The 16,294-nt window shown below is 39.2% G+C and overlaps 1 protein-coding gene across 4 annotated transcripts in view; it reads right to left on the reverse strand.

Annotated features, from left to right (window-relative positions):
• AFAP1 (actin filament associated protein 1) overlaps window positions 1–16,294 on the reverse strand; it is a 120,741-nt gene that overhangs the window by 63,268 nt on the left and 41,179 nt on the right. For 3 of the 4 annotated variants that reach the window (XM_065659889.1, XM_065659907.1, XM_065659916.1), the window contains exon 2: window positions 1,883–2,011. In XM_065659889.1, coding sequence (XP_065515961.1) covers window positions 1,883–2,009 — 127 coding nt within the window. In that variant the 5' untranslated portion in view covers window positions 2,010–2,011. Of the gene's footprint in view, window positions 1–1,882; window positions 2,012–10,819; window positions 10,908–16,294 lie in introns of those variants that run through there. The other variant, XM_065659898.1, reaches the window with a different exon arrangement.

The following is a 16,294-nucleotide window of genomic DNA, read 5'->3' on the forward strand; positions in this document are numbered from 1 at the left end:
TTGGAATGGCTAAATTTCATCTCCTTGAATGTAGACACTAGAAGTAGGTAAAACATTCCAGCAATAACTGCACTGAGCTAAACCCTACCACTTAATAGACGGATCATCTATGGATCTTGCTAATGGATGGATCCTGTAATAGGATGTAGTGGATGTTGTTATATACCCCTAATAGGCTTTAAAACCAGAATGGTAGGTTCTGAAAGACACAAAGCTATGGACCTTGGGTCTTTTTATCCTTGGCCACATCTGGAGTCATAAACTAAACACACCTATGAAGGTGCTCTGGTATGGAGAAATTGCTATCAACAGGGTTAAAATCTCTCACCCCCCAAAACAAAGGTGGAGGGTGATGATTTTGAACTGTTTGTTGGGAACAGATCTTTGGCCATGCTAACTCACACATCATGCCTAGGAACCTATGGAGGAGACAAGTCAGCTCAGGCCAAATCCATGCCAAGGACCACTCCATAATTTACCAGCACAAATAATTGAGTTCTAAGTTTCAGAAACATACCCAGCACTGCTTAATTTACTACTGGAGCTGTAGCTCAAGTTGTAGAGCTGCAACACTATCCACAATCCAGAAGGAAAGGATATGACAACCCTTCCCTGTGTTTGCAAAGTTGTCCACAGAACATCATTAGACTTCTTGAGGAAGCCTAATGTTTTTCTTAATAAATCTAGTTGAAAACATTACAAGGAGAACATTCAGTGTCAGATCAGTATTACTGAGGTTATTTTGAACTGTAAAATAAAGCCGTTTCCAAACATAGCAAATTGCAGGTTCTCATTTACAGATTTTGGTTTGAGGGGCTTTGTTATATTTTAATCAGCTTTTGGAGCATGAATCCTCCTTCCACAGTATGTGAAATCAGTGTCTGCTTCCTTCTCTCAGTAGTAAAGTAAAAATAAAGATGGGTCTTTAAGAATGTCAAAACAGAAAGGAGGACAATCATTATTTTCAAGGTAATCTTCTTGGACTTGAAACCTGTGGCAAAGTGATTTCTTTACTGAAGGGGAAACATTGCATCAAATGAGACCATAGTTTTTTAGGACTGGAGAAGAAACAAATCATGAGAAATGCAGCTGCTCGCAATGTGGTATTTTTCTTCAACATACTCTGGTATTTTTCAAACAGCTAAACACTGAGGGTTTACACTGACAGTATTTCTGTCAGTATCAACTATAGGGGAGACAGTGGTCTTATAACCCTGATGCCACTTTCATACAGAAAGGTGTTTTAAGGAAATGTAAAAGTACTGCTAGAAAAAATACTGAAGAATAATCTTCACATAAGCTGTATAGAAAGGTCACTGTACACACTGAATCATTCATATGGCATTCAGTTCCATAATCTTCAGAGACAAAAGTGATTGTGCAATCAAAATGGTTTTAGATGGGAAGAAAAGGGGGAAAGTGTATATACCTCTAATTGCAAAATGCAAACCAAACATATTGGGAACCTTAACGTCAAGCCTTTTGATGGATTTGGGTCATTTGACAGAGATGCAGCATGCAGCGCCACACATCTACAGAACTGTACTGTGGCCAGCACTCCCTGATACAGTGTAAGGTTTCCATCAAAACTCATAAATAGCATTTTTGCCACAAATAAAATGAAGTAACCACTCTCAGCAGAAGTGAACCATGTAGCACATAATTTTGTGGCTGGATTCACCCGTGTGCACCCAAGATACTTCCAGTACGCCTTGTGCTATATTTTACTGCTGAGCATGAAGGAAAGTGTTCAGGAAAGTTACACTTTGGCTTCACCCCGTCTTTCTGTCTTGCTTCGATTTGTGGCTTGTCTTTAGCCCTTAAACCTATTTCACTTATTCTGTGCATTCTGCAAGCAAGAAGACCCTCCCTTGACACTGACCTTTTGATGACTGTATCCTCAGGAGAATGTTCGTTATTACCGCCTTCTTCTCCCTGACAGTAGAAGTTAGATATTCATGGTCCAGAAGTTCAAGAAACAGGCGCAGCTCAACTATTAACTCTTCCATGGCTGAAAGACAAAGAAAAATAATTACTTTTTCTAAAAAGCCCCATTAGAAAAAAAGACAATTAATTCTCATTTATTTGCTTTCATTGTATAGTATTTCTTAAAAAAATGTATGGTTCTCCCTGCTGGAAATGCACTATTCATTAGTAAACCCAAGAGAATAGCCCATTAGTGAGCTCTACTGGCATTAGTAGTAGTTACCTCAAAATTGGTGCAGAAAAGACAGTTCTTTTCACATACCACATCATCAAGCCAGCACTAGACAAAAGCGAGTGCAGGAGTAGTGGCTATCTGCCTTTTCCTCAGTGCCACTCGGGTTCCTCTCTCATTAACAAATAATTTGTAACTGCAGAACAGGCTTGGTAAAGCTTCTAAACACACAGATATTTCCATAAATCTTTGGGGAAAGTCTCTCTTTGTCTCATCTTACCATTCTGTTTCCTGTGGTAAAAAAGAGCAGGTACTCCTTTTTTATAGTGATTTGTTTTTCTTATAATTTCCAGAGACAAGCTCCCAACCCACTGCATAACTTCTTACTACTCCCTAGATTCCTGGTGATGCACTTCATATTTCATCCTATTATTATAGATCTCGAGGATTTCCAAGTCATTCTTAGGAAAAATTACATTCCTTCTCTGTATTCCAAATGTTTTTCAAATTTTAATCAACAAACTTTATTGATATACAGCACATTTCTACTCTTTTTTTCCTTTCCAATTAGGCAAACTCTTGCATTGTCTTTATAACTGCAGTAGCTCAGACCATACTTATAAACACATTTGTTACAGCCTAATCATACAATAGCTATCACAGAATCATAGAATAGTTAGGGTTGGAAAGGACCTCAAGATCATCTAGTTCCAACCCCCCTGCCATGGGCAGGGACACCTCACACTAAATCATCTCACCCAAGGCTTTGTCCAACCTGGCCTTGAAAGCTGCCAGGGATGGAGCATTCACAACTTCCCTGGGCAACCCTTTCTAGTGCCTACCACCCTAACAGGAAAGAACTTCTTCTTCATATCCAATCTAAACTTCCTCTGTTTAAGTTTTAACCCATTACCCCTTGTCCTGTCACTACAGTCCCTAGTGAAGAGTCCCTCTCCAGCATCATTGTAGGCCCCCTTCAGATACTGGAAGGCTGCTATGAGGTCTCCACGCAGCCTTCTCTTCTGCAGGCTGAAAAGCCCCAGCTTTCTCAGCCTGTCTTCATACGGGAGGTGCTCCAGTCCCCTGATCATCCTCCTGGCCCTCCTCTGGACTTGTTCCAACAGTTCCATGTCCTTTTTATGTTGAGGACACCAGAACTGCACACAATACTCCAAGTGAAGTCTCACGAGAGCAGAGTAGAGGGGCGGGATCACCTCCTTCGACCTGCTGGTCACACTCCTTTTGATGCAGCCCAGGATACGGTTGGCTTTCTGGGCTGTGAGCGCACACTGACGGCTCATGTTCATTTTCTCATCGACCAGCACCCCCAAGTCCTTCTCTGCAGGGCCGCTCTGAATCTCTTCTCTGCCTGACCTGCAGCTGTGCCTGGGATTGCTCTGACGCAGGTGTAGGACTTTGCACTTGTCATGGTTGAACTTCATAACGTTGGCATCAGCCCACCTCACAAGCATGTCAAGGTCCCTCTGGATGGCATCCCTTCCGTCCAGAGTATCAATTGAACCACACAGTGTCATCAGCAAACTCACTGAGGGCGCACTCAATCCCATTGCCCATGTCACCGACAAAGATGTTGAACAGCAGCAGGTTTATGAGAAGTCCATGGTATTGAGTCTCATTTTCATGCTTCTGTTTTCTCATTATTCTGAGATTCTCTGATCCCTTTGCTTAAGTGGGCTTGTTAGTTTTGTTTTCATCTTAGAACAGTTCACATTTCCATACTTTCTGTACCTGATGACATTATCCTCATAAAAAGATGAGGAGAAACACCCATTTAATTTCAAAGCCATACCTAAGATCAATGTTAGTCTTATCCTCATTCAAAACGCCTCTACTTATTCTTTTCTCTACGTAGTCATAGTTGTTTTGATAGTCTTCTCACAAGGCCTAGCAGGGTAACCGCTGCTAAGCCTCTTCAGACCTCAACAAAATACATTCTTTGCTGCTTACTCCCTTACCAGCTCTTCCCTATTCCTAAAACATTTTCTGATACAGTTGTTTACCCAAGTGAGCCTGGAATTCTTTCTTTCATTCCCAAAAAACATGTCTGATGTTTAAACAACCCTTGGTCAAGATGTATTTGTTTTATCCTATACTTGAAGACAGCACCATGCAAGGAAACCTGTAGATGTCAGCTACACTCCTATGTGGGATTCTGGCCCCTTCTTGTCTAAGGTGCGTGAAGATTTTCCCATTTATTTCGGATTGTACCTGCAAGTACACCCAGGCTGCTCTGGGAAACCTAACATACTCCTAGCAGGGCAGAGAAGATGTGCCACCTTGCAATACCTGGGCATGATAACATCTTAACAAAGAAACCCCTGAAGAAGTACATTTGGCCTTTCTGAAAGAAACCAGTAATTTGTATGTATATATCCATCCTGCCCAAGATTTTTCTTGGTGAATATGTTATTCTATTCAACTGAGCAGTAGCACTGCCATTATCTAAACTGACCATATTTTCAGGAAATATGTTTCTTAAACATTTTTACAATACATAGGCAGAAAGAGGGCATCCAAAATGACAACACAACTGTCAACATCACTTCATAATGTAGCTCATGAAACACAACCCACAGCTAAAGGTAATTTTTTTTGCCATCACACTTGTAGCTGTCTAAGCTGTCTAGAAGTCTGTCAGAAAACCAAAGTATTTCACAACAAACCTATTACTTCAGCGTTGTTCACATTATGGAGCAACTACATATTTAGCTCCAGCATACAGCTTTCTGAAGCAAAAAGGTATGGGTTCAGATTTGAGAAGTGGTGAGTGATCACAAGGCTCAAGGGAAAAAAAAAGAAGGAGGACTTATGACCAAAAAAACTCATAATACCAATTTTTTTAAAAATTAAACCCTTTAGAAACTAGATGTATATTTCAGTAAGTGTACAGTGGTCTCTTGGTTTTAAGTATGCTTTGAATACAAGATGTATTACTGTTGTTACGAGTTTTATTTTAATTATGGAATTATTATATTTATTGCAATATCTATTATAATATATGCATCCCAAAAGCTATTATTACCTAGAAAAAAGCTATTATTACCATAAAATCTAGGCAGTCATTGTGAAATCTAATCAGTATACAATACAAGGAATGTTTATTTTTCAAGTAGTTCTACAGCCATATAAATTACTGTCAGTAATTGCATTCATTACTGCACTAAAATTCCTTTGCAATGGCATTTTTTCTGGATTCTTTAAAGCAAGGGACTGTAAGTAGGCTGAAAGTGAGCTCTTCCCTTCTCCTTTTAACCAAAGTATTCCCTGTGACACAATAGCTCCATTTCTTTGACGAGAACCTTCACTTCTGGGAAGGAAGGGAGAAAAAGATGAAAGCATCAGATACTACCATTGAGGTGCACAGTGTAATAACTTTGCAGTTATTAAAAATTATAAGATCCTTGTGCTTGGGAGTTTATAATCTAACATAAACATACAGATTGTAAAATAAGAAGTGGAAACAGCAATAGGGAGTTAGTTATAAGGTGAAGAGACAAGGAAGCAAGAGAAGAGGAGATAGGAAACCACTGCTGGAGAGACTTCTGGGAGCTGGCATCAGCCCAGATCTCTCCGGAGACTTCATCCCATAAATGTATGGCCCTCCTCTATGTCTTTGGAGGAAATCTGCATTGCAGTCACTGGTGACCGCATCTTATTGACCTACGATGACTAAGCCACCTAAGTTACTGGAACCAGTTTAACTGCCCCCAGCAGAGGATTTAAAAACAAGCCTTGGTTAGGACGTGTGAGAACAGTGAGAAAATGCTTAAAACATCTCAAAACCACTGTCTTTGTAACACATTCACTGTAACTGCATTTACATTTGGCCTGGTGTCCAGCCCTGTGATTCAAGTATCTGATGCATCGTAAAGAAATACAGAGCATGAGAAGACTTGCTCTTCCTGACATTGTAAGCTTGCAAGTATATGACACAGATTTCAAGCAAGCAGTCGTAAATGCTAGTTTAAAACTTTAGTATGATAACAGTATAAAATTGTCAGCAGGTGTTGTAAAATACTACTTATGGACACTTAGAAACTGCTCCTCTTATTTTTCCACCAGGATTAAAATGGGGTTGTATTCTCTTTTCTAGAGATAATAGCATCCATCACAAACATCAACGTGTGAAGGGAGAGAATTCTGAATTTAACTCTGTATATACGCAGTATCAGACATGCAAAAATGAAGAAGGAAAACACTGTTCAGAGCTAGTGAGAAACATTCTTCAAGGTCAGGTTGAATGGAGTCTTCGGTGACATGGTTTACTGCGAGGTGTCCTTACCCATGGCAGGGGGGTTGGAACTAGATGATCTTGAGTTCCTTTCCAACCCAAACCATTCTGTGATTCTATGATTCTTCCCATGTATCTGAAAAGCACAGGTTGGAAGGGACCCTGAAGATCATCTCATTCCAATCCCCCTGACACAGGCAGGGACACCTTCCACTAGACCGAGATGCTCCAAGCCCTGTCCAACCTGGCCTTGAACACTGCCAGGGATGGAGCAGCCACAGCTTCTCTGGGCAACCTGCTCCAGTGTCTCACCACCCTCACAGTAAAGAATTTCTTCCTAATATCTAATCTAAGATTCCCCTACTCCAGTTAAAGCCATTACCCACTGTCTTTTCACTACATGCCTTTGTAAAATGTCACTCTCCTCTCTGAAAATACTGCCATAGAGTGCATTCAAAGTATTTAAAAGAAAGAACTAAAACCTCTTTTTTTCTAAGACAGTAACAACAGAACTTGTATGTACTCGGGGATAAAACAAGTTTGCCCGTTGTCAATCTTTGGTTTATTTTCTGAATTAAAGAATCTTCTTTTCTCCTTCCTGGAACTGTAATGATGTGCTCACAAAAAGTAATGGATCTGAATAATAGAAAATCCACATAATGCATATTTTCAGTAAGCAATCATTACATCTGAAATGGAGACTAAAAATGAGAGGGTGATGCAAGTCCCTAAGAAAAACATACTCCTCCAGTGAGAGATTACCCTTGGAAATCTGACATCACCACAAAATAAGAATAATAATCAGAAGGCTCTCAAAAAGGGGCCAATTTATCTGACAGTTTTGGCTATATTCTCATTGCCAAAGGAATTACTTGTAAGTGGCAGGTGGTGAAAGGCAGGGTGGAGCCCAGGGATGGTAATCACAACAGTAAGCAGATTTTAGCTGGACTGAGGAGCAAAATCACATTCCACATTAAATGATAAGTTCATTCTATGCTCAACAGGAATTATAGGCCCCTAATGGGCTGCTGCAATTGCCATGCACAAATAAAAAAACAATGATACATCCAGAAGGGTTTCCAAGACTGGCTCTCTAGAGTTTTAAAGTTTTTCAAATGACAGCACATAAAAACTATATGTACAAGCCAGCAACAGAATACACCAAGGTAAAAATAATCAGAGGAAGGCAATTACATCACACTATAGTTTTTGTTCCAAACCAGAACCAAAACCAACTGGGACTGAAAGAGCATGATGATGCAATTATTCCAGATCTACATTTATGGGTACAAGCCTATAACCATTTTTTAAAGAATATAAAGTTTTCACTTCTAATTGATTTAAAAAACCCCATAGGAGCAATGCTATATCACACACATGATTTCAAGGTTGCTTAAAGAAGAAAAGACAAGGATGAGCTTATTGAAAGAACGGTGAGATTGGTTTTTTGGTCACTCACAGCAACTGCAGTATCTCTTAACCTTGCCATATGACAAATGACCCAAAAGTGTTTTCCAGTTGACTAATATATGCTGAAGAAGTTTTAAAGAAAAAGAAATACAAATCCAGAAAGGATCACAAGAGGTATTTTTATTAATTATTTTCTTGTCCACACAATACAAACCCACACAAAGTAAATACTTTTCCATGCTTGCCTGTCAATTATAAACACATGTAGACAAACGTCAGTATGCAAATCTATCATAGAAATATGAATAAAAATTGAGCTTCTAATTTTTAGATCTTCTTGATCAGTTCCTTACACATTGCTGAAACAAATTTCAATGGGTTTGTATCCTCTGTTCTCCGTGTAGTTTGTCATTTACAGATTTTAAAAGCCAGAACAGACAACATCAATGAGATCCACCAGAAAAAATCACCTGGTGTGACTTTCTGTAGAATACAGGCCAGAGACTTACATCTAGCTACTCCTCTATTAGTGAAGGCATTTGTATTTACCTAAAGCACATCTTCCAGCAAAGCAAAAAATCTGTGTCAGCATTTTGAACCCTACCTTCATGGGGGAGGGAGATCCCACTTAACTTCCTGTAACAAATTTGATTTGAATATTGATGCAAATTGTCAAGTTATATATGAAAACCAGGTATTGAGAACAGGTGTACTTGAATTCAACTGCAACCCAATACAAGCATGCATACACACACACAAGCACTATATTTGGTAACTACAAAAAGGTTTTCAAAGTTGATGTCTCAGCCTCAACCTTGCCTTTACGGTCATTCATTCAACATAGCATTGCAATAAAATACATACCTAAGCCTATAATAGAATTTATCCTCTGAAAATGTTCATGCTGCAGTTTTGTACTGCATAAATATGTCTTCTAACTCATAAACCACATGGGCCAATTTCAATACATATGTGTTCTCACCTCTTAAAAATCTTCCATATTCTGTTAGCAGTATTAAGACTTTCTTCAGAACAAACATAAAGCTAGTGATGACTGCCTGGATGAAGGATTAAAAATAGCTCTGTTTTGAAATCTGATTAAAGCCTGTTAAGATCCAATGCGTAAAAACTTTTTGAAACATACAAACTCTCTCACCCTGCCAAAAAAGCCTCACTGGCATTTGGGTACACAAGCAACAGTGGAAAAAACAGACATATGACTTAGTTTTGAATCAAAACCAGAGTGTGAACTGCAAGTTTGTACTCATTTCTATTGAAATAGTGTCATCATCCTTCGTTTTGGATGTCATCATTTGAATATTTTATTAAAAAGCTCATAACAAAACACCACTGGGGAAACCATGTCTGTATTTCATAAAGATATAAATATCAGAGACACTACGAAGAATATAGAGCCTCAAGAAGACAGAAGTCTTTATGAAGAAATACACAAAATCACACTGACTCACTTCTACTCAATCCTATAATGCAGTAACAAAAGTCCAGTAATTAATGAATAATTTCTTTTCATGACTATGTTATCATTATCCAGGGAAAAGATTTCGCACAGAAATACATAAAATCTGGAAACAGACACTGACAGTGTATTTACCAAAACTTTACTTTTTCAGTATTTTACCAGGAACTAGATGAAGCGTGTATCAAGATCCTGTCCACCAAGAAATGAAAAGGCTTGTTGTGCTGTTTGAAGAACACAGCATGAGAAGACAAGACTTTTCACTAGAAAAGTTTTCTCTTGGTTGCACTGGCCCTTCTTTGCCCTAATAATAATAGTGTACAAGGTGTGATGAACTCTACCTGTTAAGTATGCTGAAAACCTGCTCCAGAAAGTAGAGATTATCATCTTATGGGTACATGGAATTATAGGAAAGAATGGTAAAATGTATGAAAAATGAGTGAACCCTAAATAGTAGGCGAAGCCCTGAAGCTTAAGAATTAGCATGGAGCAAGAAAAACACATACAAGGATTGTCATCAGTGTTTTAGCATAAAAATAATGACATTTAAGCCTCTCTAAAAATCACAATAATCATCTTTTGTTTAAAATTTGGAGGTCCCCAGGCTGTCACAAACTCTCTTTCCAGACGGCTTGGGGCAAGAGAGGTAAAACACAGCTACTATAAACTCCTCCTGTCTCATGCATACTTATGCTCAACCTCAATGAGTGTCAAGGGATCATTTCGGCCACAGCCCACATATATTCCTCTTCTTCTTTCTTCCCTCTGCTTCAGTTTTCAAGGAATTGGCTTCTACAAAACCAGCTTTCTAAAAAAACCATCAGAGCTCCAACTGCTGCTGTTGCAATACTTGGGTGATAAAACAAGAGGTGAGAAAGCATTAAGGAATGTTTGGACAAGAAACAAGCTGCCAAAAATCCTGCTCAATCAGCTACAGACATACACTGAGTGACAGCAATGCAGGAGTGTAATCCATTAGCATAAGGTGGATGGATAAAGAGTTTATTTTCTAAAGGCCAGACGAGTTCCTAAGCACTGGCACAGCCTTTGGAGAGGAATGCCTCCTGTTACCCAAGTTCACAAACTCATGACAGAAAAAATGGAAGAAAGAAAAAAGAGAAAAGAAAGTAAAAGGAAACAAGAAAGAAAAAAAAAAGACAGGGAAAAAAGATAAAAAGGAAAACATAAAAAAGAAAAATAAAACAAAAAACTAAAAGAGAAAAAAGATAAAAGCAAAAAGAAGAAAAAAAGAGATCTAAGAAAATAGAAATAAAAGAAACAGAAGAACAAAGAAGAAAATGCAAAAGGAAAAAAATAGTGCTACAGCATTTCTTTTTATTTAAGTACTAGTTATCTACACTGAACTCATGTTAGCCAAAGAAAAAAAACAACAAAAAAATCCAAAATATGATAACTAACTACAGAAACTTATAGTGGAACTTTATCAAGGTGCTTAAGGCTTTCTCTAAATATATATTTTCCCCATGAGTTTTCTTTTGTTCCCCAAATAAATGCAACATACCTTGTAAAGCAAAGGAACATGGATTTCACTCCAACTGCATGCCCTGCAAATGTCTCACCTCCCGCCTCTGTGCTCACTGTGGGCATTCAGGTTGGGTTTTCTTTTCAGGCTCCCATTACCCTACTAGGGCAGAAAATGGAAATTTCTTGCATTTAACCAACTCCAAATGTATCAGCTGACATCATCTCGTCAGGACAAGACATTCCAGGTCTTGCTTGCTGGCTCCTGCATTAGCTCAACTCCTCCAGTACTCCAAACCACAAAAGATAAGCAGCCACTACAGAACTAATAAATGGGCTCTGATTCCACAAAAGAAAAGCAGCTCCCTCATGATGCAAAAAGGAGACAGAAAATCTGTGGTAGGAGGTGAAAGTCTGCCCCAGGCTCCAAGTCCCAGGAGGAGATGAGGCTCAGTGAAGTCTGAGAAACACAGAAAGAGATAACCCGTGCTCATGAAAAGAAAGCAAAGTGTTGCACTACACCTTGTGAGTTCTCTGCTCGGGTCCTCAGCTGCACACAGATCCCTTTTTAGGATTTCTTTCAAAGTTATGAATAATTACACGTCCAGAAATGCAAGGCAGTAAATTAATGAAGTTAAGGGAATGGAGAAACAGAATAGCAAAACAATGACAAAGAAATACAAATATGGCAATGGTAGGAACTGCACAATATAATTTGTTATGTTTTGTATTCAGCAATACGATTTTTATTATACATGCCAAACACCAAGCTTAAAAATTGCTCAAGGAGTCCTGAGTCTGATCATGTCAGCCATACATGCAGTACAATCCAAGAACAGATTGCACTCTGTGAATCTGGTGCTCTAGGCTTTCAGTTTGCAGCTAATTTAAAGCCAGAAATGAGATAATATTGTGTTTTGTAAGAACAGATTCAGAAGTTCTCACGTTTTTGTGTGATGATGGAAAAAAATAGGGCATTTTTTTTTTGTGTCCTACAACACTTTTATGCCACAGTTCTCACTTCCAGGTCCACTTGGAGTACTGAGTACAGTTCTAGTGTCCTCAACGTAAGAAGGGCATGGAACAGCTGGAGCAAGTCCAGAGGAGCGCCACGAGGATGATCAGGGGGCTCAAGCACTTCCCATATGAAGACAGGCTGAGAAAATTCAGGAGAAAATTCTCCAGGAGAAAATTCATCCTGGAGAAGAGAAGGCTCCATGGAGACCTCATAGCATCCTTCCTGTATCTGAAGGGGGCCTATAAGGATGCCAGAGAGGAGAATAGGATCAAACTGAAACAGGGGAAGTTTAGGTTAGATATAAGGAAGAAGTTCTTTATTGTGAGGTTGGTGTGGCACTGGAATAGGTTGCCCAAAGAAGAGGTAAATGCTCCATCCCTGGCAGTGTTCAAGGCCAGGCTGAATGGAGCCCTGAATAACCTGGTCTATTAGAAGGTGAACCTGCCCATGGCAGGGAGGTTGGAACTAGATGAGCTTATGGTCCCTTTAAACCCAAACCATTACATGATTCTACAATTCTATTATGCAATGAGTAACTTCTACCATATATTGCTTATTCTCTGATGCTCTTCACAAGGATAGAAGCATGTTCTGCTTTTCATGTCAGGCTTTTGAAAATTTCTTTAAACACATTGATACAGATTAATGTTAAGAAAGTAAGACCAAAAAAAAATACTTTACACTGTTAGAGAGTAGAATGGTGAAATCTCTGTTCATGTGGAAATAGAAAATTTCCCACCTTACCAAGTAACTTCTGTCTGCTTTGGTGTCGCCCATTATTCTTATTTTGGAGAATTTCATTATGTGAGAGGTAGATTGTAGAAAAAAAAAGTAGACCTTAAGGTAGCTTTGAAAGTAAACGGCCACAGGTAAAGAAACATAAAAATCAAAATCTTATTAAAGAAAAATAATTCTGTAGATTCAGCACGCACACACACAACATCTATGACTTTGCAGAGCTTCTTCGGTGCACCGTCTACGTGGACCAGTCTCTCACACACAAGATCTATAAATGTAACCATGAAATATATTCTCTATTGAAAACACAAATATATTCAGTTCAACAATGGATTCAGCTAGTTGTGATACTGTAGGAATGTTGTAATTCTAAAACGGCGAATTTCAATTCCCTTTGCCCCTTTCAATGGGCAATTTCAATTCCCTTGAATGGGAATAGATAATTTCAATTCCCTTTGGGCTCTCAAGTTAGCTCTCTCAACTACATCCATGTCTCTATTTTCTCCTCTTTCTGGCCCTCCTTCATGATTTTTATGTAGACAGGAAAATTAAATAAACTTTTAATTTTTTAGTTTCTGACAAAAGAAAAAAGTCAAGCTCAGCCACCCAGAGGCACATAAATCTTTTCAGCTCCTCACTCAGCACACTTCTACAGCATGCAAAACAAGACTGACCATAGGTTCCCTATGTAACCCTACTGTGCCAACTGGCCACTGTGAGTGCTGAGAGCTTGAATTAGGTCCAGATGCCTCTGGGCTTGGACAGAGACTGCTCCAAAGGAGGGCCACAGCAAACACACTAACTGGAGGTAAGGGATCAGGCCAGGAGTGGAATTCACATTTGCTAATGCAGCTCCACAAAGCAACCTTCAAAGCCCCATTTTGGTCTCCATAAATGTGTTTATGACGTAAAGGTTATACTTTCTCTCTAAAAGCAGATCGACTTAGCAAGCACCTTTTAGAAATCTATGAAAATTTAAGTCCCAGAAACTAAATTTTACTTCCTTAAAATGGGAAAATTAGACATCAAAAACTATTTTTTACATATTAGAAGAGGTGCTAAAGAATACTCTAGTAACTAGCTGGTTCCATAAGTCAACAGAAGTTTTGCCAGTTGAGCTAAAGACTGTGCTGGAATTCAAAATGCTATTTTGTCACAAAATCTCATACTACTGCCTTTAAAAATGTGAAGAAACTTCCCCATCTAATGTTCACTGCCTTGGTAAAACATGGGCAGTATTATCACGATGGGGCCGAAATGAAGCATGCTATGGAGGAGGGATCACAAATGTTCTGTGACAATTTTCATGAACAGATTTAGACTGCACAGATCTGGTGTAAGAAGTCACCATGTCACCCAGTGGCCTATATGAAATACACTAATTGCAAAGCCAAGTATTTTCAATTACCAGAGTACTGATGTATGGTGGGTTTTGTCTCCAGCAGTGATCAGGCAGAAAACAAGGTACCAAACCATTACATTTCAGAAGACCTAAGCATTTCATAGTACAAAACAGAAACCATCAACTCCTCCTATAATCATCATCAGTAAGTGATACATCATTTTAACTACTGACTGTATAGTGTGTCATACGATGGACAGAACCACTGAGATCACTGAAGTTATTTCTTTATGGTAACCTTCAGAATGCATAGTCAGATCCTGGGAACATTAAATACTGGGTATTGTACAAGCTTTCAAAGAAAACTGCAACTTTCATACTACCAACAGTTACCCTGAAGACTTATGGTGAGCTGGACCTGCAGAAAGATGAAGTGCAAGGCTGGACACTGAAGTGGACTACAGCACTCTTAGTTCTGTTTGCAGAGATGTTTCTTTAGAGTACAGAATCCTAGAAGGAACTTCTGCCTGAAAAAAATGTAGATTCTGATACATTTATTTAACTACTGTGTGTGGGTTTGTTTGGGGTTTTTTAATATACGATCTTCCTGAATACAGAAATTTGAAATAAAATTGAATTTCCCTCATCAAACAAAATAAACATTAATCTATATTCATATTCTAAGGATATAGAGTAAAATAAATAAATTAACAAATCCCCTCACACAAAAAAAAAAAAACCACAAAAAAACAAGAGACAAAAAAGCAACCCCTTATTAAAATCTGTGGTCCTTAAATGGTGTAGTTCTCATGGTTTCAGTGATGCTCAACTAATTCATTGCAACCTAGGGTTTACAGCTAATACTTGTGTGTTATGGAGATTTCATTTTAATTGTGGATGTGCTTTGAATTTGTCATGAGACTGGAAAACACATGTTTAACAAACAGTAATAAACTGCTGCCAACACCTTTTCCTCAGCTGCTCCAGCGACCTTTGTCTTCTATCTGATCACCCTCACACTTCTTTGGAATAGACTGTGCTAGATAGGCTTACCTACAAGATCTCTGGGAAAAATCGCCTCAGTGGTTTTTCCTCTCCACTTTCTGCTTTCTGCACATTATCCAGTTTTTCTACATCTGGTTATGCTGCCCCATATGTTTGGAACAGCCTCCCTTCTCCCTGCCAAACAACCTCCCTCTCTCCCATGAAATCCCTCTTTCTTTCAGCAGTCCCTTCAACAATAATCCTCACATTCCCCCTCGCCTCACAGTTGCGCCGTGTCTCGTCATGCAGCTGGTTTTTTTATCTACCTTTAGGCCAGACCTTGCAAACATTTTCCCATGGTAAAAAGAAAGTTCCAATCCTTCTGATCGGTTTCACAACAGGATGAGTCTAGATTAAAAAAGTAGCCCGTGTTTTAGTTATTAACATCTAAAAGGCAGTAATTTCGCTCTTGTGCAACAGGAGCAGAGGAGACAGTCGGACGTCTGTTCCTCCTGCCAGCCACAGGAGGATGCAGCACTGAGGACAGGAGAACAGGGCAGCTGCTGAGATGTACCCTGGCACTAGCACAGGCAACTGCTGTTGCTTGCCCCATGCTTCCCTTTCCCAGCTGGCCCTTTCCAACAGGGAGGTGATATTTACAGTAATCATCATCATCATCATAGTTATTCTATACAAGAGTATTTCAAAGGATGTATTTCCAAAATGTTACCATTACCAGAAGTTCTCACCCTCAGTCTGAATGCATACTTGAGGTCAATGAGCTAATTTACCATTTGTAAAATGTGCTGCCACAGAACTGAGCAGCACAAGCAACCCAAGCTTCTCACTGTTACAGCATCTAAAAACTTCATATCCTGGCTATGGGAGAGAATAAAATTCTCTTTAGACATATCCTCGGGGTATTCTCCCTATGCTTGCCCACTTGTGTCAGCTGATGGGTATCATAAAAATGACCCTTTGGACCCAGAACAAAACAAAAAACTCATATTACACCTCTGAGCATACTTCAGGAATATCACTTGGGCAAGAGAGCCACACTTTATATCTAGGAGGATCACTGTGACTCTGTCCTCACCAGACTTCTGTCATAGCTGAGGGAATATCTTGATCAACATGAGCTTCACCAAGGGTTGGCTGTGCCATAGATCTTTTGCCTTGTATTGCTGGGTAAGGTCTTGAATGGCTGCTTTAATAATATTTGCCAAAAGGTGCTTCCCAGTTCTTCCTTTACTCCTGAGTAACAAAGAAGATGCACTGCCAAGTGTTCTCCAATTCAGGCAAAAACCGAGCACCCTGCCCCCCCCCCCCCCAAAAAAAAAAAAAAAATCAAGGATTTTGGTTTATATCAAGTTTGCATATTTTCCTGGGTTTATTTGCTTTGCTTTTCACAGACTTATAACCTAACTAGGAAA

The sequence above is a fragment of the Lathamus discolor genome, chromosome 1 (genome assembly GCF_037157495.1).
Source record: "Lathamus discolor isolate bLatDis1 chromosome 1, bLatDis1.hap1, whole genome shotgun sequence".
Lineage (NCBI taxonomy): Eukaryota > Metazoa > Chordata > Aves > Psittaciformes > Psittacidae > Lathamus > Lathamus discolor.